The 23432-nt window shown below is 46.6% G+C and overlaps 1 protein-coding gene across 20 annotated transcripts in view; it reads right to left on the reverse strand.

Annotated features, from left to right (window-relative positions):
* Nucleotides 1-2151: 2151 nt before the first annotated feature.
* Nucleotides 2152-23432, reverse strand: part of CACNA1C (calcium voltage-gated channel subunit alpha1 C) — a gene marked incomplete at its 5' end in the record, with an annotated part of 481188 nt that continues 459907 nt past the window's right edge. For 13 of the 20 annotated variants that reach the window (XM_082309318.1, XM_082309328.1, XM_082309322.1 and 10 more), the window contains 13 exons: nt 2152-3076; nt 3345-3668; nt 6470-6573; nt 8566-8675; nt 9150-9278; nt 11566-11918; nt 12904-13038; nt 14185-14312; nt 15766-15867; nt 18078-18180; nt 19965-20061; nt 21727-21854; nt 22753-22918. In XM_082309318.1, coding sequence (XP_082165444.1) covers nt 2780-3076; nt 3345-3668; nt 6470-6573; nt 8566-8675; nt 9150-9278; nt 11566-11918; nt 12904-13038; nt 14185-14312; nt 15766-15867; nt 18078-18180; nt 19965-20061; nt 21727-21854; nt 22753-22918 — 2176 coding nt within the window. In that variant the 3' untranslated portion in view covers nt 2152-2779. Of the gene's footprint in view, nt 3077-3344; nt 3669-6469; nt 6574-8565; nt 8676-9149; nt 9279-10643; nt 10671-11565; nt 11919-12903; nt 13039-14184; nt 14313-15765; nt 15898-18053; nt 18181-19964; nt 20062-21726; nt 21855-22752; nt 22919-23432 lie in introns of all 20 variants that reach the window. The other 7 variants (XM_082309335.1, XM_082309333.1, XM_082309325.1 and 4 more) reach the window with 2 other exon arrangements.

Consider the following 23432-nt stretch of genomic DNA (forward strand, 5'->3'; position numbering starts at 1 on the left):
TCAAGAAGAAAAACAAGGGCATTACAAAAATAATGCACTCAACATATGCAATAAATGATGTTCTCAGACATCTGCAGAAGCTCAAGATTTGAATGAAAGTTTAGCTCTGAGTCAGATCACACCTCTTAGCTCAGCACTGATCTGCAAGTTTGTGAACCGCCTTGAGGAGGGAGAAAAAACAGCAGTAGTCTAGACAAAAATCAGTTGCATAAAATCTAACAACACCTGCCTGGTTTTTCAGCCTCTCTCACGGGTTAGGGCCGAGTACTGGTGTGAGGAAAGTCAAGAGAGGTTCACACTCATTAGTAGGGAAGTATGGCTGGGACATGCTGTGCCGTCAGATGTTTTGTGACTTAGAATCTGACCCATCCACTAAAGCCTGGGAAGAGGGATGAGACCGTGCATAGGAACACAAAAAAGCCATTTAACACCTGCATCGTGACCAGGCTGCAGCAATTCTCCCAAGCAAGGATCCGGGGCTCTCTCCCTCACTTACCCTCTGCTTTCAGTCCAGACCAGAGTTAGATAATTTTACTTCGCTAACGATTCTGCCTCTTGCATTTGCTCATCCCAGGATGCTGTTATAATCAATCAGGGCCAGCTATTTAATAAAAGAAATTTGAAAGCAGATTTTTATTTCCCCGCTCCTTGAATTGCTGGTGCCAGCTGAGTATGTAGGATGGATCTGCCAAAGGGCCTTGGGGGTCTTGTCACCCTTGAGTGGGACGAGACCTTTAGAGAAACTGAGCAAAAGGAAAGAGAATAAAGCCTGAATAAAATGTCCCGGTCTCGGGAAGAAAGATTCTCTACCAATAAAGTCATCGTGCATGTTTAAAGGGAGTGAGGAAGAAGGAAAATGAACACAAGATATGCAAAATCAGTAACGTTCAACCTGTCAGTGGATTGCAGAATAGTTACTTACACCAGGTACACTTTGTTCATTGTACAAATTAAAAAAGGAAAAAAAAAATAGTACCCCTTTCCCCAACCACACGTAGAAAAGCACTTAAAAGTTCAAAGGTAAAGCTTGGCACATTCCAAATACGAAATGATTCACTTGACATGCAGCAAAATATACAAGAAGTGATTCTTTTTTTTCTTTTTTTTTTTAAACAAACTTAATTCAATTCATTATCTTTGCTTGGCACAATTGCAATTCATTTTAAAAAAATATTTGAAAAATACTGAAACTGACCTGAATTCAAGTATAACGGTTTCTTCAACAGAAACATTATCAATGCAATAAAACATCACACGGAATATATCGAAGCTTAACGCCTTCTGGTTTTTTGTTTCCCCCCACCCCCGCAATTTTTTTCTATACAGTTTTAATGCCAACACAACTTACAATTGTATTTTAAAATTAATATTATTGCATTGTTTTTGCATATCTTGTGGAACAGAAAATGCAAAGAGTTACTGATTCCCCTTTCCAAAGCAGAGACAGTGGTTTGTTTTTGCATTCAAATGGCCCCAGATACAGATCTCCTGCAGCTCAAACCGGGATGCGGAGAACTGCATGCACTTACACACACATGCGTGCGCACGCACACTCGCTCTGTATTGCTCCCACACTCACAGATACGCTTAGCACTAAAAAGAACCCAAATCAATCACTCAAATGTGCAAGACTATATCAAGTGCATTGCCTACTATCTTTAAATTATAAAACAACAACAAAAAAAGGAGGTTTCAATTACTAGCAAATAAAATTACAAATTCTCGGTGTACATAATGGTTGGTAAAACTCGTCTATTGTTATACTTCTACCAAATTTCAATGGAGGAAAAAAAAAACGGTTTAAATAATACAACATGATCAAACCAATTTAACATTTGCAAAGGTGAAAATAAACCAAAACAAAAAGGTAGGTGATTACAAAATGCTGTAAACACTCCCTTCTCCCTCCAAAAAATAATAATAAAATAGTCAAAATAAAAACTGCAACATGCTTTCAAGAAAATACCAAACTGCAAAACGAGGAGAGATCTACACAAGCCCACCACCACCTCAGCGATGCGGGGCAGGCGGCTCCGCCCCGCCGCAGAGCCTGCTCCCCGCTCTCCCATTGGCTGGCACGGCTGGCTGTCTGAGCTCTGATTGGTCGGCAGGAGGCTGCCGGAGCTCGGATTGACTGGCAAGTGACTGCTCGAGCTCTGATTGGTTGGCAGGAGTGGCTGCCCGCGCTCGGATTGGTTGGCAGAGACCGCTGCCTGGGAGTCTGGGCAGGGCTGGGCAGCGTCGCCGCCTGCCCCTCGGGCGCCCTCGGGCTTCTTCTGCTTCCTCCTCCCCTTCGCGGTACGGGAATCCACAGCAGAAGAAGTCCTCCTCCCCTTCCGAATCAAAGGGCCTTGGCTTCATGGAGACGGTGAGGCTCATACAGAATATGTGCAAAATGATTTTTACAAGCAAAGTTGAAAGACACCCGTTTGACGCAGGGTCCTTTTGGCTAGGGCCATCCGCAGGAAGCTGAGGCTCCCCTTCGCGCTCGGGAGGCAGTCCTCGTTCCTTGTGCAGGGACTGAAAAAAAGAGGGAGCTGGCTCTCCTCCGCTTCCTCCTCCTCCTCCTCACTCTTTCTTCATGGACACGTGCTCGGGTTATATCCGCTCCTGAAAAGCTTTCTTACACCACCCAACTCTGCGACTCGTCCCAACAGAAATGAATGAAGAACGCTGTTCCGGTTACTCCAGGTCACGAGAACAGTGAGGCACTTCTGAAACAAACCCATTAGGAACATTGAAACAAATAAAAAACCAGCATCGCTTCCAGCCCTGGCAACTACAGGCTGCTGATATAAATCCTGCTGTCCTTGAGCTCCTCCTGACTTTTTCTACAATCCGGGTTCTGCACCTCTTCCTCTTCCTCTCCTGCACTGTCCTGCCCTGGGTCCCTGCAGTTAACAAAAGGCAAGAGGTTGCCATTGGGGCTCTGCTTGCTGTTACCATTGAGAATGTTGTCTGCTGCATTTTCCATCTCTTCTATCGTCATGTCACAGGCATCTGCGAGCTCCTGGGTTGTGACCTCAATGAACTTTGGATCTTGAGCAAACTGCATCAGTCCTTCCGAAATCAAGACCTTCAAAAGCAGGTGAGGAACCAGAGACAAAGACATACGTTAGTACTCTGCATCACCAACCCTATCGCATCCCATCACAACCCTCTTTACCGCTCTATTTTCCCCAGCGGTCCGTCTCCCATTCATGCTGCTAACCCCTGCTGGGAGATGGGCTCTCCTGCTCCTCGGCATTGTGAGCAGGAATATATCTGTTGCCCTGCTCTTCCGAGGGCCGCATTTCTAGTTGGCCTCGACACTGCTCGTGTCCTTCGTGACCCTGCAGTCTTACCGCTTCGACCAGGCTGCCAGCGCTGCCGTGAAACTGCCTGCTGCTCCCTCCGGTCTGGCTGGGGACGGTGAGGGAGACCGGCCTGGCTCTCCTCGGGCTGCTGCAGCCGGTGTTGTCAGTGTACCGAGAGCCGCAGTGGACCGACGGGAAGCTGCTGTTGAGCTTCTCACTAGACTCCGCCCCGTCGAGGCGCAGAGTCGGGATGGTCTGTTGCGGCCAGCCACGGCTGCAGGGTGTAGCAGGGGGCGTAGCACAGAGCCGAGAGAACATGGTGGGGGAATGGCTTCGCTGGAGCAGGGGACTCAGGCCGGCCACTGCTAACGCCTGTGGACAGAGGAGGAACAAGATGAGTGAGAGCCTGCTCTTAGCAGCAGGGCTGGAAGGAGGAGGTGCTGGAGAAACTACCTTAAGAAAGGCCCGGAGGGTCTCGAGGCTTGTGAAAACAGCTGCCGGCTGCGGGAACAGTTTGGACGTTTCCTGCAAACTCATTTTGCAGGCTTTCCTTTAAATGGTGTATCCTGCACTCGTGCCAAGCACCAGACTGAAAACTCTCATGACTGCAGTTCTTCAGCCTTGGAGCCGCTGTACTGTCAGGAGGGATGCAGCCCCACTCCCCACGGCCTTGCCAGAAACACCACCTCTTCTCCAGGGGGTGAGACAGCGATTCATTTTCCCGCCCCTGCCACCACCCATACCGCTAGCTTTTACTGCCAATTGCTGTGTTTTCTGTAAGTATCTACTGTGGAACCTGACCAGATACCAGATGTGAATTTTAGATGTGTCTGCAAGCTGGCAATAACTACAAATCTACCACTGGATTTTAAGGCATCTGCTCTTGGTGGGAGGACCAATATCTGATGATTATGCTTCGAGCCATCCCGTCCTTCCTGTAATCATATACACAACCGCTGAGTCATCCAGCCTCCTTTTATAACAAATTTCTCAAGAAGCCCCTTGTTGCACAGGGCTGATCTGATGCCTTATTCATGGCGACTGCTGCCTTTTTCCATAAACAATGCCATCAGAGTCATAAGCTCATCTCATAGAGCTCACTACTGCCTAGTATGAGCAAATAAATGCATAGAAAATACAAAAGCACGTGGATTGTGTTGCAGAGAATCCTCTTGTTCGGGCTGGGGTTAGTCTCATCCAGCTTCAGCTATCTGAAGGCTATGTGTTTAGTGTAAGCTAACTACTGTGTAGAGACGCACCGGCAAGCCTCCTGCCTCTTTTGGATACCTGCCTGAAAATGCTGTCTGGAGGACAAGACTCAGACAAGACTTATACTTGCCCTTTGGAGGTGCTCTTTCCCTCTGTTGACCACAGTGAGACTGAACTGACCGGTTTAAACTAGACAGCTAACTTTAAGGTATCTAAAGTTAAGTGAAGCTTGGTCCATCTGCCACTGAAATCCCTGGGAACTGATAACCCATGCTGTGCTGATGATTTCAGTGACAGATGAACAAAAGAATCAATTATTAGTCACCTACAAGCTTCACCAAGATTTTCTCAAGAATTAGATGTCAGACTCCTATCAAATTTCAGTGAGGAAGCAAGCTCTTAAGAACTCATCTGTATAAGTCATGCCCTGCAGGCTACGATGGCCTCAGCACGTCCCTTAAACTGCTGGGACTTCAAGGAGAGCCCTGGATCTGTCAGGCAGGACAGAACTGAACCAGTTTTTCAGCTTGCCAGCAGAAACATTTACAAGGTGTTTTATCCAAAATGTAAGGTACTGAGGAGGTTAAAAGAAGCTCTTAGGGATTGCTTTGAGCATCCGCTGCATATATTTACATATCATGATGTATGAGTATTTCGTGAGAATACCCCTTCAAGCATTCACGAGGAACTGAATCCATTGCACTTAGCAGAGGCAACCTTTATGTTCTTGTTTTAAGCACTGTTGCAGGCTAACATTTTTGTAAACATGTGAACACTGCTGAGTGTTGTCAGCTGGAGGCCAGATGCCTGTTTCAGTGTAACCCTTCAGTCTGGCTGAGTGACGCTGGGGCGGATAGAGCCCCATCCCTCTAGGTTTGGAGCTGCATGGTGGGATGAGGAAGGATGAAGTAGCTCCATCCTCTTTGTACAGGTTGGAGGGAGGTGATTCTGCCGGCTGGGTGGGATGAGAGAGTGGGAGGCAAGTGTCCCCTCTGCCTGGCCTGCTGTGGGAGGGCAGGGAGTCTCAGGAGGGCTGTTGCTGCTGTGGGGAAGGTGGGAAGCTGCCCACTCCTCCCTGCCCCAACACATTTGATAGTTGTCCCTGCCACAGCTGCACCTCTCTGCGGACCACTGCTTTCTGGACTTTGATCCTTAAAGGATAACTGGCTGGGAGCGGAGGTGAGAAAAGCCGAGGAGCCTCAAGTGCGCTCATCTCTCAGTCCTCTGCTCTGACTTCTCGCTCCTCCTGCCCCTGCCGCGTGGCATTTTCTGCCCCTGTGGCAGCTTAAGGAGGTGGGAAGGCCATTCTGCCCTGCCCTGGGGGACTGCAGAGAGCAGGACGCCTCACTTGCAAGGCTGGCACTACCATCTGCACCTGTTTCTTTTATGGTGACAAAAAGTGGCATCATCGAACTAAAAGACACAAATCTACTTTGGACTATGACAGCTGGCTAATCATCTAGGTACGTGCCTAGGCATACATTTGCTAGGCTGCTGAATGCAGTTACAAAGGGCTTAAGAAGCTGATTAATTACATGTAATCAGTTTATGTTTTAAAATGATTAATTACAGTTACTGGTTACCTTTAATTAATATGAAAGTAGACCCTGCACATTTTATTCATATGCATACTACCATCAAAGCCAGTTGCAGCATGCAATTTAGGTAGTTATTTTTATCTTTTAGCTAGTTTTTTTATTTTACTCTTTCATGGACATCAGAAAATGATAACTCTGCAGACTCCAAAGGACATGTTCCTGTGGCATTCTTCTGGGAATGATAAAAGTCTTGAAAGTAGGAATGAACATGATGGCAAATACGATTTCTAAAAATTGGACCTTTGATATGGGTGAGAAACTATCCCAAATGTTTTTTAAAAAGTTGGCTGGGATACAATGGGGGGGCACTGCAGATGGTAGGGTCTCAGTTACATTGCTGCGCCCTTTGTGGATATTAATGCTTACCTGATGATGTACCAGATGCAGAGGCAGAACTGTCTTCTGCGAGACGTCTACGCCCTGGTTTTTCTGTCTTTTCAGACACTCTAAGTGAAAAGATGCTCTTCGACCTGAAACAGCAATCAATCACACACAACTGTGTCCATCACTCATTCTACACTGCAGTTAATCTGATTTCAATTTCTTTTAGTGCAGTCCCATTGGAGATACAGCAAAGACACCCACATTTTAGGCTCTGTCCACTTTCCCTCAACACGTTGCCCTTTCCAAAGCCTTTATATTTACAAAAAGCAGTCACGCATCAGGGACCAACCAGCATTACCTTCCAAGCAAGCTGCAAGATAAAATTCTGGATGATGATTTTTATTTTTCCTCTTTTAAAACACTGTCCTAGTAGATACCACGCAGCTGATTTCCCTCCTAAGCAGTGGAAGTGTTCTCAAACCTCTCTGGTTCAGGTAAAGCCCTCAGCAGGACTGATGATGGCAGCCGAGGCCCTGGTGCTCTGCCTGGCTGTACAGAACGTGCAGGAGGGGACGTCAGGCTGCTAAGGTGACATCGGCCTCCCGCTTGCATGTGATCTGTGTCCCTTAGCTGCCAGACATACCACAGTTTAAGAGGCTGTGTCTATAGCAAGGTCAAGTGGAAGTGAATTAATGGCTGAATTCACCGGTGAATAGAAGGCTGCTTATATAGACATGAAGCATTTTCAAAATTTGGAAAGAAGGAAAGAGCAAAAAGCTTTTTTTTCTTGGAAAAAAAAAAAAAGATTTTAGGGGGAACTACTGAAACAGACGCATTGTTTACTTGCTGTAAAGTTAAACTTTACTTCTGTAAATATGAGGAAGGTACTCCTTATGCAGGAATTTAAAAGTACTGCAAAGTATGTTTATGAACAAGTGCACAGGCTTTACTTCTGAAGAATGGCAAATAAATCCAGTATTAAAGATAGAGCTGCATGGCACACTAAAATAGTTTGTGGACTTCTTCATCCTGTTGATATTTTTCTAAAGAAGGAAAGAAAATTAGAATTCTGAAAATAGCAAGTATCTATAATATTGATTTGTTGAGAAAGGGCCCTCTCAGGGGTTGGAGGAAATGTGTTACAACCCTGAGAACGAAGGGTACAATGCAGATAAAAAGTATTTCCTCATTCTAGAGAAAAAAAATGGTAAAATGAGTATGATATCACTGTATAAATATTCACCAGAATGTAGTTAACGAAGCATTGTATCAAGGACTGACTGCAAATTTGGTCTTACAGATAGGTATAGGAATGGTCATTGCCTAATATTTTAAGTTTTGAAATAAAGTAAATGCTTTTACAATACTCAATTGTACAAGCATCCTGAAGGATTTGAGTGAAGACTCAGTAGCCTCATTTTAAACATTACACTACCTAGTCTCTCACTTTTCTTTTGTAAGGATATATTTTATATACAGGATTCTTTTTAGTTTCTCCCCCAAATATCCTTCTTCTCCACACCAGTACTCAGTAAAAAGGCTGAAAAATATTCTACATAAAAGAGCTCATTTTCTTCCAGACTCTGACATTTGTCCTGATACTTTCATAAAATCTCGTGATGCATGGATTTCGCCTGAGCATAGTCTGCACGCTCAAGCACTTGAAAATCTCCAGGTACAATTAGAGCAGAAAGCAAATTTGTATTGTATTAACTTAATCTGAAATTAACTGTTTTCCTCGTAGCAGACAAAAGAGACAACATCTCCTTTCTCCCTGTTGAATACAGACAGAACAGAACACCATATACTCAAGGCTAGCCCATTCGGTGACTCCCTGGTGATTGTTTGGAGAGTCTACAGTGCACTAATAAACTGCCCTAATTCCCAGGCAGGCTTAATCAAACAGACCACATGGACTATCCAAACAGCCACAGATTCATCTACCGAGTGAGTGTGAAGTCAGTAGAGTCATGTGCATGATCAGGATTGTATGCACGCCGTGGGATTCCTGGTCTCACGAGCTAAATGCAGCAAACAGCAACACCTGTGCCCACACATGCTGGGATTCCTCCAGCAAGATGTGAGAACTCGGTCGAGGCAAAGGAGAACACAGCCCGCATGTCACGCTGGGATGTTACCTAGTGCTGAGGAGCACAGAAACCCTTTCTTCGGAGAGTGCCGGGTGTCCTCTCCTTTGTTGTTTTCTGGTGGAGTAAGTTGTCTGTTTTCATCATCTTGGTATGCAAGCCTGGAAAGGAGAACAGAGGGATTCTAGAAAAGCAGCTGATATTGGACAGAATAACCCCTCTTCCAGCAGAGAAGCCAGGAAGATCATGCTATCAAATAGAAGCAATAGCGAGCTAACTTTGAGCTATAACTGGTGCAGGAGCAGTGAGAGAGACCACGGGACAGAGAATGCTCTAAAGATGAGATCTGGGAACATTAGATGGTAGAAGGGAATGGGCGGGGGGAGGCCCTGCAGATCCAGACGTCTCATTCAGAGGAGAAAGAAAATGCTAGGTGAAAGATATCCTTTTCAATGTTACTTCTCAGGGCTGAACTGCATTTTTTAAAAATTATTTTCTGATATTTGAGTTGTCTGACTAAAGTCTTCTGGCCTTATCCCATAAATTGGAATTTTTGTAGAAAAACGGCACCTCTTCCCACCTCTCCCCCTTAATTAAAGAACCACCCAAACACCTTGACTAGCTGCAAAGCTCACATTTCAGTAGAGAGCAGACTTGGTTCACTACAGTACTCAATGTCTTCGTTCAAATTTTCATCATAAGTCTCATCCTGAGACACTTCCTCTTGGCAAACAATTGCCAGCTGGCTGTCTCTGGAACTGGAGCTAATGAGCAAAAAAGACAAGTCAAGATATGGAGATGGTAAAGACAACCTGTTATAAAGACAAGAATGACAGGCTCCATCTGTCTTAGTTTATTATAATGTTGAAGAGCTATTAGAGAAAAATCAATGACTGAGCAGAGCTGCAGAGTTCACAAACACAAAGCAACAACCTTTGCGTCCTCTTTCAGAGAAAGAGTTTCTTAAATCAATGCTGCACAATACTGCAAACATACTGTTGTCATTTGTGACTACGTGTACTCTATAAATGTGCACATCACACTGACCACATTCCCAAAGATACACCTCACTGAACTCAAAGTAAAATCCGAGATGGGCTCTTGCAAATACAGCTTTTTCCCTTGTTGCAATAGCCTCGGCTATGAATTTCAGAGAAGCCTCCTAGACACTAACTGTAACCCTCTCAGCTCTGTGGTGTATGGTGTCTGCCTCCCAAATTCCTTACTCCGCACCATCTCTCCCCTCTGCCTCCTGCTCATGTTCTCGTTCCTTGCTGTCTTTTCCATCTTTGGTCCCTTTTTTCTTATCACTAACTGCAGAGTGCTTCTACTGAATTCAGTAGGATCTGTGCAAACCCTTAAGCGTGACAGCCCTTAATTCCCTGCTTGCCTCCTCCTTTTCCCTCTGTTTCATGTCTCGGCCCTCATATTTCACTTCATTCTGAGTTTGTGTTTTCTGAGGAGTAAAGTAAAATCTGAAGGTAGTGTGAATCTTTGAGATACCAACATGGAGGTATTGGAGCCAATATCAGTCTGTTACTAGCGTCCACAGAAGAGAGCAGTGTGGCAGGTTTTTTTTCATCTTTCAGGGACTGGGTAGGATACATTATTTTATCATTTGAGCAAAAAGTACTAGGAGAAATGTGCATATGCATGGTATAGCACAGCCTGTAGGACAGTGCTGGAGTGACCTTCCTTCTGAGATGGGAGGCAAGTAAAATTGCTAAGGTGCAGAGGGGAGAAATCAGTACATGGCAGCTCCCCCTATTCAACAGTCTGTGTTTAGCCAAAACCATACAGAATTTTTGTATGAACATGCCAGGGTGTACTTCACTGTGCTGTGACCAGAGAGTGCCTACATGTGTGAGCTTGGCTAGAAACTCTAAAAAAACCCCAAATCTAGAAACCAACTAGAAGCAATCCATGCATCACTACCTGCCTGTGGGCAGAAAAGCCCTGAGTTGGGAGTATTTTCTGGAGATGTCATGGTGATCGTTACCTCTTTTTCAGCCCTACTGACACCACAAAGAAGAGCTTATATTCAGCATTAATGAGGATCTGGACTTTCAATGGGACAAACAATGGGTCTTACACCCAGAGAGCATTAGAGCATGAAGGAGAACACGTACCGTCCCAGTGTTTCGTAGTAATGCGTCCTAATTCAAGGAAGATACCCAAGGAAGCAAGGAGAGAAAAGAACACCATGTTAGCAGTGTCACATCAGCACAAGTCAGCAAGGGGGAGGGCAGATGGTAACACATGTTGTGCAACTCCTGAGGCCTCCCTCAGGAAGACATGAAATAGAAAAACCACTGGACTCTGCTTGGGCAATTCTGCACCCACTGAATTTCCTCCATCTTATTGTCCTATTCTGTCCTTTGCTGGGGCAGCATTTCTCCACTTTTTCACATTGCCCACTCTCTGCACTGGAAAAAATTTTCCATCTCCTTCCTGCTGTTACTGAAACAGTTAAAATAAATCCCCCACCGATAAAAATAATACTCCTTTTGTATTCGTCATCTGTGTGTAGACAGCCCGAAAGCTGCCCAGAGAAGGGGATTTTTCTTTGCTTTGCACAGTATTGCATTTCCGAAAACCTTGCCTCCCTCCTCCCAGAATGCCTTTGGTGACCTCTGTAGGGATGTGACCCACTGAATGAAAAAGCACTGACTTCCACAAAGCTCCCTATTGGGTGCTGAAGAGATGAATTGCAGTCCCTTTGTCTTTCAGTTAGCAATTGATAAAACACCTCCCTGTGGTGAAGGAGGGATAAATAAGGCTCCTTTTGGTTCTTACAAAGGTTTCTTCATGATAAAGCCCAAAGAAATCAAGTGTGTTGGTCAGTGAGAGTGCTGCTTCTTTGCAGTGGTCGACTGATGCATGTCTGTTGCGGTGTGGGCTTTACACAAGTGGAGAACCAGAAGGCTCAATCCAGGCTGAAGGCTGGGTGATGTCTGGTGGGCAAGTTCAGCTAGGCAGCAGTGTTCTGGTGTTTGCATGCATGTTCCTCTCCCTGGTCCCTTGACCCACTCTCTGGTCTGTGAAACTTACCTTTTGGAAGGTAGTTTCCAAGGAGCCTCCTGCACACGTATGGTGGGTGACAAGGGGGTCCCGTGGCCTTCCACTGTGCTGACAGTGCTGGGGTAGCTGGGTGGGCTGGGGAAGCGGCACAGGGCAGTGTTGTTGGCATTGTTGATGTTGGCATTGGAGCCTGAAGATGAGTAGCTGCTGGGAGTGAAGGTGGAGTCCACCAGCTTCTCATGAGATGGAGACTCGGTATCTCCCTGGTTGTTGCCAGACTTATTGATGTGCAAAGGTCGCTGGGTGGTGAATGTCTGTGGGAACGCACTCCTGCCATCGCTTTGGTAATAGCTGACATGGTTTCCGAACAAGCCTCCGGCTCTCTGTCAGAGAAATAGAAATCATTTTCCCCTTGTGAGTGAGAAGATGTGCAAGGGCCCTGGTGTTTCCTGCTTAGCCTGTTGTTGAGGAAAAAAAATGTGAGGACCAAAGTGTGCATGATGGCACTGGTGCTCTCTCTGCCAGAGGATAGTGCATGGACTTCCCTGTCAGAGAGACTAAGTACACGTAGGTTGTGAAAGCTTTAGCTTTCTAAGATATTTCAGAAGACTGGCGAGGTGGATAGGTGAGGTAAAGGTGTCTCTACACCTCCCACCAGTCATGGGAGTACAGGACTGGGTAGGGATGCAAGAATCAGGTAACTGCTCTCTGGTTTTCACAGTGCAGTTGCAAAGCAACATTTAGACATGAGAGGGAATTTGAGAAAAGCACCAGAAACTATTAATCACCTGGAGGAACCAATGAAGAAAGATTTAATGAGCTGGTTGTGTACTGTTTAGATGATAAGTAATGAAAGGGACCGACAGCATCTTTCTGTAAGAAAAGGAGGAAAATGCCAAAGGAGACAAAATATTACCAGAGGAGACAATTATAAGAAATAGGAATGAAATAAGAAAGAGAAGATTTAGGTAACTTGCTCAGAAAATTTCCTTCTTCCATAGAAGCTCTATTGGGTTCTGGTGTACTTTTTGGAAGGACGCTACTTGTGCCACTGAAAGGAGGAGTGACAAAACACCAAAGTGTGCTGCTCTGCAGACTGTAGGATGGCTGAACTGGCCTGCTCTTCAGACTCTTTGGCCATTCTCATTCTGATTTTATTTAGGTTTTATGAGGAAAACTTCCATTGAAAAGAAAATGGGATAAAAACTGTGCAAAGATCTCAGAACCTGGCATTCTGAGTCCACCACTCTAGGGTCTAGAAAACAAGAAGGAGGGCCCAGCTGAAATACAGAGTGCATAAAAGAGGATGTAGCACTCTGAGCTCAGCTACTGGTCTAGCCTGAGCTTGTAAACTTGTTCAGCACCTACCCGGAAGATATCATCTTCAGAGGCAGCAGAAACAGCTTCTTTCATGGCCTTATCTAGCTCTTCTTCAGCTGTCAGGTCTCCAGAAATTGCTCGTCGGATCTCTGGCCCAATGTCGTGAAGTGTGCGCAGACCAGCCTGCAAAACAGCAAACTATAGAGCTTCATATCTCCGAGTGGGTATATGAGAAATAAAAGCAGTGCTATTTCTTCCTAAGCACTGTGAAGCCCTTTTACTTAATATAGCATCCCCAGCTCCTAGGAAAACACCAACAAATTCTGTCATCTCCAGCTTAGAGAGGGAAAAGCTCTTAGCCATTCAACACCAGAATGTTTGTTGCTAGTCCCCTGGCTTCATCATAACAGAGGACATAGACATAAATCCCCAGGCTTGACTAAGCAAGTCTGTGTGCTTTCAACTTTGGGTTCTCAGATCCACAACCAGAAGCCCTAGAGCAGCCACAGTTCCAGCTGAACCATGTACTCGGTGCCTCTGAAAATCCTCTTATTTTTAATCAGCAGCTTAAATATGTATTTAATAGCTAAACTTCTGGCATGTGGACCTGGACAGTCCTCAAACCCCTCACTGACTGGAATCCGCTCCAGGGACTCCATCCAGGGAGGTAAGCTGTGGCTATGCCAGGACCTCAGTCTGTATCTGTGCCTGCGTCACAGCACTTTTTAGCTTGCTGGAACCCCAGAGTCACCCTTCTTCCTTACTGTACACTCCAGGGACATAAATGGTGCTGCTGGTACAGTCAATGGGGATTTCTCATTCTTTCACACAGCCTGGTAGTCCACCCAGTGGACACGTAGCACAGTGGTGAACAGATCCCAGGTCTCAGAGCCTGATGCTCGGTCTGTTTGATGGCCTTGGCGTCCAGGTATGCTTTTTGCGTTTTAACTGATTTTGCCTCCTGGCAACATGCTCTCCCTGACCGTGTTATAGTGACTCCCCTCAGAAAGGGCAGAATGAATGTGGGAATAAGCAAATGTCTGCTGGACACTTCATACCAGTTCTCTAAAAGGAACTCAAATTTCAAATATTACCAGCAGATTGATGAACTGTGGATATACCTCACTTGTGCCTTCCACCTCCAGAGCTAAGGCATGTGGCCTGTCGTACATACATATTTATCCAAAAGGATTGATGTGGTAATTCAAGAGGTCTACAAGCTCCTTTCCAGTGGGGATAGCCCATTGCAGCCCCCAGAATGGTTGAGAGGGAAGTGGGGTCAAATGCCTCTACTGTACCACCCCTGTCCGTCCTGTGCCCGCTTGTCACCTGTAAGGAGAGTGCGTTGCGCTGGGAGGGCTTGCCCACCAGTCCCTGTTCTTTACGTTTCTTGAACTTCCGGAAATACTCCTGAATCAGGAAAGTGGCGTAGAACTTCCCGACGGTCACCTCATCATCTGCAAAGGGGTATTAAAACAAATATTAAATTAAATACGCAACTGATTTTAAACAGTGTATTTGCTAATGGGAGCCTTGCAATTCACAGCAGAAACACTAGGCACCGCAGTACATCTCTGCTTTTTATGGCATCAGGATGCAGGGCTGAAGGAAAGGATTGCTCTGCAGCCAGAGCTTGCTGTAAGTAGTCAGGAGGAGAGGTGCATGTGGCATTTGGATAGACTGGCTCTGCTGGCAGAGAACCCCTACAGCTCTGCATCTCTGGATGTACGTTGTTTATGGTGAAGTGTCTCTAACCTTTGCAGTCTCTATTGGTTTACCACATAGGATCTTGCTATAGCAGCAGCCTCCCAGTCTGGGTCAACAGATACTGCTCTGTCTTGTGATAGCCTGGGGTAAAACATACTCAGAGTCTGAGCTCACCAACAGCATCTGACTGACCATCCATCCCAGACCTGATCTTGCCCTTCTCTGCATTGAAATTCTGTCTGGTTGTGCCAAGCATGGGTGTGAGCGAACCAAAATGATCACCTCTCCCCAGAAATGCAGTCATTGCTGTATTCTCACTCAATACAAACTGTCAGTGGGCCAAAATGTGCAATGAGGTTTTACCCAGGTAACTCTCCTCCCTTCTCCAAACCCACTGGCAATTTTATAAGACATGGTCCACTGACTACAGAGCAGACTGAGCAGCATTCAGGATCTGGCTGCAACTCTTAACTAACTGCCAAGTGTTGTTTTGTGCTATAGCCCCTGGAGCCACCTGGAAGGCCAGTGAAGGCCACACTGGATGCCCATGCACCTGAGGTCCTAAGAAGACTAGCAAAGGAGTTGCCTAGAGGCCTGGTAATTACAGCTTACCAGGGACACTGCACAGAAACCCACAGCAATCTGTTACATCAGTTCAGACTGGCTGAGGAATATGCACAGGTACATGAGTCTCTGACAGATATCATAGTATAAAGCAGTTATGTGAGTAAAAAAAAGAGTTATATGCCATAGTAAAGGCAGTTTTGCTAAATATGAAGAGCTTATAAGATGGGGCTGCATCCTTAACTTGAATGTAAGGACATAGCTCTTATGCAGTCAGATAAAGTCCACATCATCCTCCTGGAGCCACTCAACTCTGCCTGCTTCCTTTGCCTCCAGCAGGCACCAGGTAGCATCCAGGGGAGCAAATGCCTATGATCAAACTGGGGCGGGATCTAGGAATAAAGGTTTCTAACTCCTATTGATACACCTTTTCTTCCTTCCCTGATTTCTCAGCAGTAAGAACATGTTATTCATGTTAGTACAGGCAGAAACAGATCTCAGCCTGATGAAATACAGGTAACAGCTTGTAGAAGAAAGCTTGTCCCTCACATTCCACCTGATGATCATGAGGTGCAGTTAGAAATGTCAGGTGGGGAAAAAGACAGAGATTCAGAGACTGGGACAAGATCCTGCACTCACCACCTGCGGGGGGCACCACCTGGTCCAGCAGCTTCATACTGGTGCGCTTCCAGATTTTCTTAATTATTGCTCTCAGCTCTTCGTTGGCTTGCTCCAGGTTACCTGCAGGGTGAAAATCATCAGAGACAGGAACTAAGCAGACCCTGCAGAGGAGCAATTTCACGTCTGGCATGGCAATCTTAGGAGGAAAATATCAGAGTTTTTTCAAGAGTGGAAAGTTTTGGGCAAAGAGTTGCTCTGACCATTGCTAAAGCCCCCTCACAGCAAGAGGTCGTCTTCCTAAATATGCATAGTCATCTTAGGGTAGGAAGGTGACTGTGTTACTGTTTGATAGTCTGCAACAGCCAGAAACAACAGAACCATGGTGGTACTTTATCCCGAAAAGCAACAATGTCATCTAACACTTCAAATTTTAACTGAGACTGAGTGAAGGTTAAATATGATGAGAATAGAGATCAGTTAATGGAAAACTACAGATTGGGGAACACAAATAATTGGTGGTAAAGATGCATCTAGAAATCTGAAGGGCCTGCTTGCAGCACTTCCCAAGAATTACATGTTGCAATCCCTGCCTCCCAGCAGATATCAAGTTCTTCACATGGTGCCAAGAGTCTACCTTGGAGAGTCTGCACAGTGCTCTGACAAGGCACTCCAGGCATGAGCAAGCCTTTCACTGTCTGACTCAGAGGACTGTCCCAGGTTATTCGTGTTTATTCTCTGAAGAACAGCACAGGCTGTAAGAAGCCTTTTATGTAACTGTCTGAACTTAGACTTTACATGTTGCTCCAAGGGGCTCCGAGCTAAATGAGGCATTAAGCAAGCCACACTACCCCTTTGAGAGTGAGTGAAGCAAATTTGGTTTATATCCTTTCCCTCTAGATACCCATTTCCTCCCAGACAACTCACCTTCAGTTTAATTTCCCGATTTATGTACATTCAAACCCCTTATAATTGAAGCTTTCTTCTCTCTCTAGTTGTGTGGAAATCACTATCTTGTCCTCCTAAAGGTGCTGTTCCTGCAGCTTTTCTTACTGCTCCCCAGCATTAAGGCTCGTCAGCGTGCTTCACAGGGCTCTGCATGGCAGTAGCTCTCTTAACAGGATGCAGTGAAGACAGGGACACTAAGTAACTCACTGGGGATGAAAGAGGTGGACAGCATCGAAGGCAGAAATCTGACTCAGGAAGGCTAATTCCACACTCCTGCCCTAACCATTTACAAGATCCTGCTAAGGCAAGAAAGAAAGCAGTTTGAGGCTTTAGGTGGTTTCCCAGGAGTTCACTGGCAATGACTCCAAGAGTTTGAGGCTAAAACGGGCGAGAAAATTGAGTCTTTTTCGGGTCTCTGTTACATAAGACACAAGATGTCCTAGAGGGGTTGCGGTTGGTTTTTTCCTCAGGAGAACCTCTTTGGCTACAGTCAAGTTCTGTTTAGTGCAGTTTTCAAGGCCTTAATATAATTTTTTAATTTTACCACTTTTTTTTTGGCTCAGCTGTCTGCATAATCCTGGCACGGTAAGCTAGGGTTCTGCTGGTCTCTGCTTTCCCATGCCTGAAATATAATGCAGCCACTCCTGAGGCAGAGGTGTTTAGCTGTGGATCACAGATGTACATGCTCTTTTAGAGCATCTCATTAATACACGAAGCCAGGTTTTGACTCAGGACCAATATCTTTCATTACAGCAGGTGACAGAGTGCAACAAAGGGGACTAGCTGAGCCCAAAATCTTGTCTGCTTTCCCCAACTATACCCGCTGGTCTGTGCAAAGCTATTAACAGTCCCTTTGCTTCTCATCTGTCTTTAGGCCTACAACACCACTGTCACTACAATGTGATGTCAACTCATGCTAATGGAAGCACAGGAGGAGTTTTAGTGAGGTGAGACCTCAAGTCCAAGCTCTTTTGCCTCCCTTGGATTGGAAGATCAGTGGCAACAACAGTCAAAAAGTGGCCCAGCTCTGCAGCCAGTTTGCACATGGGGAGGCTTCTTTGCCCTTCTTCCTTCTCCTGATTGCTGTTTGAGCAAACATTGATCTAAAACTTTTAACTTTGAGACCATTGTAAAGAATGTGATCAATAATCTGAGATGATGCCATGGGAAGCACCAGCTTTCTAGGAAACTGGTAACACTGTTCTCTCTCTAGAAGATATTATTCCTCCAAACATCTTTACGTTGCCTTTTGTACCACGTGCTGCATATGAGTAGCTGGGATCATTTTACACAAGATGTCCTTATTGTTGTATTCCAGCTCAGCACCCTTTGGTGTGAACACTGCTCAGCTGCCTTTGTACCCTTGTGGTCAGCAAGCTTCTTACCTTCTGTCTTGATCCTCAGTGCTGTTCTGACCAATGCAAAGAGAGTGGCATTGAACATGACAGTCCCATCACTGTTCAGTGGCATATTCATGGAGACAAGGCGCTGTGGAGTAAGGAGAAGAAAGAGAACAGTCATACTGCAGACACATGGACTGAAGCATGCTCTTCCTTATGCCCTCATGATGCCCTCCAGACCTGCCACCCCTCTTATGTGAGCATCCATGGCCTGTAGATTTAGTTACACAATTATAAAAGTACTTCTCATATCCACCGATGGTCCCAACCATGGTGTGTTTGCCCTGGGGTCTCTCTCCCATTGCTAGATACTCCATTTTTTTCAATGTGGCTATCACTTTCTAACCTTTGTTTTCCTCAGTGGCCAGCGGGCATTTGCCCACAGTGTATTACACGGACAGAGATTTGTTCCAGTCCCCAAACCATTTGGCTTTTAAATGACACCTTTTTTTCTTATCACAGCAAACTGATTTCTTCATGCCTCACGAGGCACTTGCAAACTCACCTGCACTAAAGCTGTGCCTGGTGCAAACGTGTATAAACAGAGAGCCAGAATTTTTTTTTCAGGTGACAGGCTTGAAGAAAGGGGATTAGCCGAACCTGAAAGCTGGTCTGCTTTACCCAGCTATTCCCCCTCTCCCTTTTAAAACAAGGCTGTATCTGCGCTGCAGTAATTCTGTAAAGCCACGTAGGACAGAGAGCGAGTGCTGAGTAATGTTGCAGCTGCAGGATGAACTTCAGCGAGACCAACGACATGCCTCTGAGACAGATGTAGCAGAGTCACCAGATCTTAAGTCCTTACTTCTGTCTCAGGAGGCAAGAGACACCAGGGACTTGGTTTGAGCTCTTATGCTTTCAGGGGTTGATTTTGTTTGAGCTCTGTCTTCTGCCACTTTCATGCAACAGGCCTGTTTGGTACCAAACTGGAGGAAAGGGTGTCATCCCCCATCACTACCACTGCAATCATAGACTGGGGGATTTGAACCAGATTGAGACAACAAACTATTGCTAGACAGCAGACTGAAAGGGATCGGCTGTAGGCCACAGAAGTCATACATTTCTGTGTACAGGCCCCAGGCTCTGTATTTTGCTCTGAGACTGAGATAAAAAACAACTACAAATGTCACATACAAACTCTGGGACTTGTGAGGAGATGAACAAAGAACTTCAAGTGAAGGAAGCATAAAGGTTATAAACATGCCATTATTCACTAGAGAGAGCCCCTTTTCATAGCCGGAGTCTCACAACCAAAGAAATGAGTACGACATTTTCACAGTAAATCTGTCCTTGCCCTTCCTGTATTTTAATACCACGCTCACCTTGCTGTTTAATATCTGTCGTTTATTTAAGCAAGAGTGAGAGGTTACACTAGATTTTTTGGTGCGCTGCTTAGTCCAAAGAAAATCTCAGAGATATTTTTGCTTGCCCTGTTATTTCTGTCTGTCCTCATCTGTCTTGGTACGTGTGGTTGATACTGCAAACATATGCGTGGTTGATTCAGTGCTCGATATTTGAGAGCTGCAGTTAGCACGGATGCTCTCTCCTAGCCACAGCGAGGGCTGGCGCTGGGCTGATGTCTCCGACCAGCGGCCAACCCGCCTGCTGGTCACCCTCCAGCCCCGGGCAGGGCTGTTGCCGCCCAGAGGAGCCGGGGAGCGGCGCAGGGCGGCCGGGGGGGCGCCTCAAAGCCGTGCGGTTGCCGGCTCTGCCGCGGCGGGGCAGCAGACGCCGCCGCTCCGGCCCCGCCGCCGCCGCGCCCCGGCGGGACAGCGGCAGCCCCCGCCCGGCGGCCGCGGGGCGGAGGCGGCCGGGCTGCGCGGCGGGCTCCGCTGGGAAGTGCCATCGCGGGGTTCTCGGCGGCTTGCGACTTACTTTGCAAGCCACCCGGTGAGGGCAGAGCTTCCCGAAGCCCAGCGGGGGCTGAATCCGCCGGAGCAGCGTCACCACGTCCAAGTGTTTGATCCGTCCCCTAAAGAAGAAAACACCGTGAGGGTCGCATCCGTAGCGGGGGGGAGCTGCTGATCCGCCCGCAGAGCGCGGGTGCACCTAGAAGCATCCCTGAGATCTCGCCAGCGCTGCGCTGCTGCTCCCCGTAGCCTGGGCATAGCTGAAGGTAGCATTTCAGGCCTCTTGCATTCGGGGCATCCCTCAGGATTTGCCCAGCACTCATGTAACTCCTGCTAGTACAGAAACCCCGGCTGTCAGTCGCACACCAGTCAATACGCGCAAGAATTGACTTCAGTGTTTTGGATGCTGCAGTTCTGTGCATGAATGGACCATTTGAGGTTGTCCCCCTCAACCCCGACCTGCTCAAAATCTACAGCTGCTTCTTTACCTGCCAGTCTCAGGTCTATAGCAGGCACAGAGGTGCAAAGGGCTTCTTTTTTCCTGGTGCTTTACCTTCCACATAAATAGCCCCAAGCCACTGTCTTTTGATACGTATTTGTGCTTTGGGCTGTCACCGGAGCCAGTGCAAAACAAAGCGCTGAATTTCTTCCACAGCAGCAGCTGGGTTTCTTTTAAGTTCTGTAAATGGCATCTCAAAAGAAGAATTTTCTCATGGAGGGAGGAGAGCTACCAGAGCCAGAAGTGGGGCTTCAAGCATGGGACGTGGATGGGGAAGAGGGAAAGAAAGAGCTTCCCATTTATAGATGGGAAAGAACAGGACGTCATCTCGGCTGTGCGGCTATCTATTATATGGCTTCAGCCACTGCAGTCTTGCCTTCACACAAGCACCAATAGTAGCATCTGTTTTGTTAACAAACAGTATATTTATTAGAATTCTGTGCTTATCCCCTATCCATATTAAAAGTCTCTCTGGGCAGTCACCACAGATGGGAAGAAGGCTTTCAATTTATGTATCACTCTGATAATGTGACATGGCCTCACATATTGCAGAACCCCAGCCCAAATTAATCTTGACACTATGTCTCCTAAAGAGATCTGCTTTTAGTTTACGCCAAGGTCTCTTTCCACAGTTTTTGCATTATGAAGGGGGCTTTGCAATTACAATTGTCAACTGTACTGTAATGCCATAGGGATCTAACTGCACTTTAAGCCTAAGCATGTGTCAAACAGAGCATATAATACTGAATGTCAGTTAAGCCCTTGTGTGAGTTGTTCTTGTGTAACTTTAAATCCCTGCAAGTCTGCTGATGTGAATAACCCTGCAGACAATGTAACGCAGCCATGTGAAGGTACAGGTTGTGATGGGCCTATATGACATATGACAAAACGGAGATTTCAGCGCAGCAGCTCCACTGTGAGTAGAAAGTCAAATAGAAGAGTCACAGCTCAATATCCCAAACATACGCAACAATAAACCAAACCTCTACCCTCCTTTGCTCAGTCTTCTGCTGCCCCTCCCTAAACAGTCTGTATCTCCCCCTGACTGAAAGTGAAACAAACTCCTGCCAGGTAACACCCTAAATACTGGGATTTTTGTGTGTATCCTTGCACTGCTGGCTTATGGATTCACCAGCAATACCTTGGGGAGGTATCTATTTTAGGATTTTTTCAGAAAAAAAAGTGTTCCTGCAGGAGGAACATGGCACTTACTGCACTGGGTCTAGAGAACAGAAAATAACGGGCCTGTTCTCCTGAGGAGCTCTGATATCCAGGCTGGGTTACTTACTTGGCTTCAGGGTCATACTCTGCCCAGATCCTTTTAAACTCATCCAGGTGGTGTGGTCCTAAAATGGACCAGTCCCGTGTCAGGTAATCAAAGTTATCCATTATAACAGCTACAAAAAGATTGATGATCTGCAAACAAGGACAGAAATGACTTGATGGATGAGGCAGGTAACAGTAGACTTTACCGGGTTCTCCATTTAAGGTCTGGATTTGGACTCATAAAACTAGGAAGCCATTGGGGGTGGGTCCTCTGTTCCCCCATGCCAGCCCTGCAGTTTAAATGGGAAGATCCCAGAGGCGGGATATTCTCAGCTGGTCACATTTTCCCTTTCGCTACTGAATGGATGAGGCCCAAGTTTGCCGAATGCTTAGACATGCTGTGATGGCTTTTATTTACCTGTGTCTTTCCCAGCAGAACGGGGTAGTGGTGGGAGAACCTGGGATTTATCCTCTACAGGCAGTGGGGCTGAGGTAAAGTCCTTTCTTCTGGCCCAAGACCAAAACTTTTAAAATGTTGCTGCTGTTCACTGGGAGAGTTTTGCGCACTGATGCCAGCTGCAGAGCATGTGCTGTCGCTCTGAGCAATGCCGCATTGCCAACACGGAGCAGATGCAAGTGGGATATGTGTATTCTCACAGTCATTGCTGCTGGCAGGGGAGGAAAAACCTGCTCAGCAGCCAGAAGGAAGGTAGGAGGGAAGGTGGGAAGTGTGGCTGAGGCGTTGCTAGCCTCAGCACAGCCCACAACACGCTAATTTGGTTTTCTCATTGAGGGGGAGGGGGCAAGGGCGATCCTTTGCTGTGCACAAAGGATTGGGATTGGAAGCAGAGCATCCCCCACAGCTGGAGGGAGGCAGGAATGGCAGTGGCCAAAGGGAGTGTTGTCACTGAAAGGGTGCTGCTGGGAAAGACCTCATGGGGAGGTTTCCCCTCTGTGAGATCATTCTTCTGCTGTGCAGTGCTGATATCTGGGGAGGCAGGGGCTCAGTCTGACAGAGGGCAGGTTTTGGTTGCTGGGGCGGACTCACCAGGAAGGCACAGAGCATGTAGAAGCTGATGAAATAGAAGACGGCAAAGCTGCTGCCACAGGAGTGATCGGCTTCAGTGGAGTTGGCCGGCTCCGACTCCGGGTCACACTTCTTGTCTGGGAGACATGCCAGCATGATTTCCTGCCAGGCCTCACCAGTGGCACACCTGGGCATGGCAAAGGGCAAGGGGAGACGGCAGTGGTCTTTGATGTGAAAGAGACTGGCACATTAGCAATCTGTTCCTGCTCCCATGAACATTAATGGGAATTTTCCCACTGAGATCAGTTAAGAGCAAGTTAGGCTGATGGCCGGGCTTTGACATACACTGGCATACACTGGTCCTCTTTTTGGCTTTGTTGCCATCATCAGTGTGTTGTTCCTGACTGGCTTTGCCTAGTCTGGGTACAGGGCTGTCATGTTCCAACCAGCCAGAGTCATCAGGATGCCTGTGACATAGCTATGGATTGCATGAGAAAACTCCTTGAGAACAAGGAGAGAGTGTTTAATTTGTGCCACCTCCCCACCCCTTCAGCACCCCTCCCTGGCCCTGGCACACCTGGCCACAGCTGGAGCAGGATGATGTGCTAAGCTGAGCTGGGCATGGCCGTGCTAAAGCACGAGCGGGAGTTCATGTCCCTTTCCCTGCTAAAATAAGCTGGAAGTCATACTGGCTTGATTTG

This window comes from Platalea leucorodia (assembly GCF_965183815.1).
Source record: "Platalea leucorodia genome assembly, chromosome: 4".
Classification (NCBI taxonomy): domain Eukaryota; kingdom Metazoa; phylum Chordata; class Aves; order Pelecaniformes; family Threskiornithidae; genus Platalea; species Platalea leucorodia.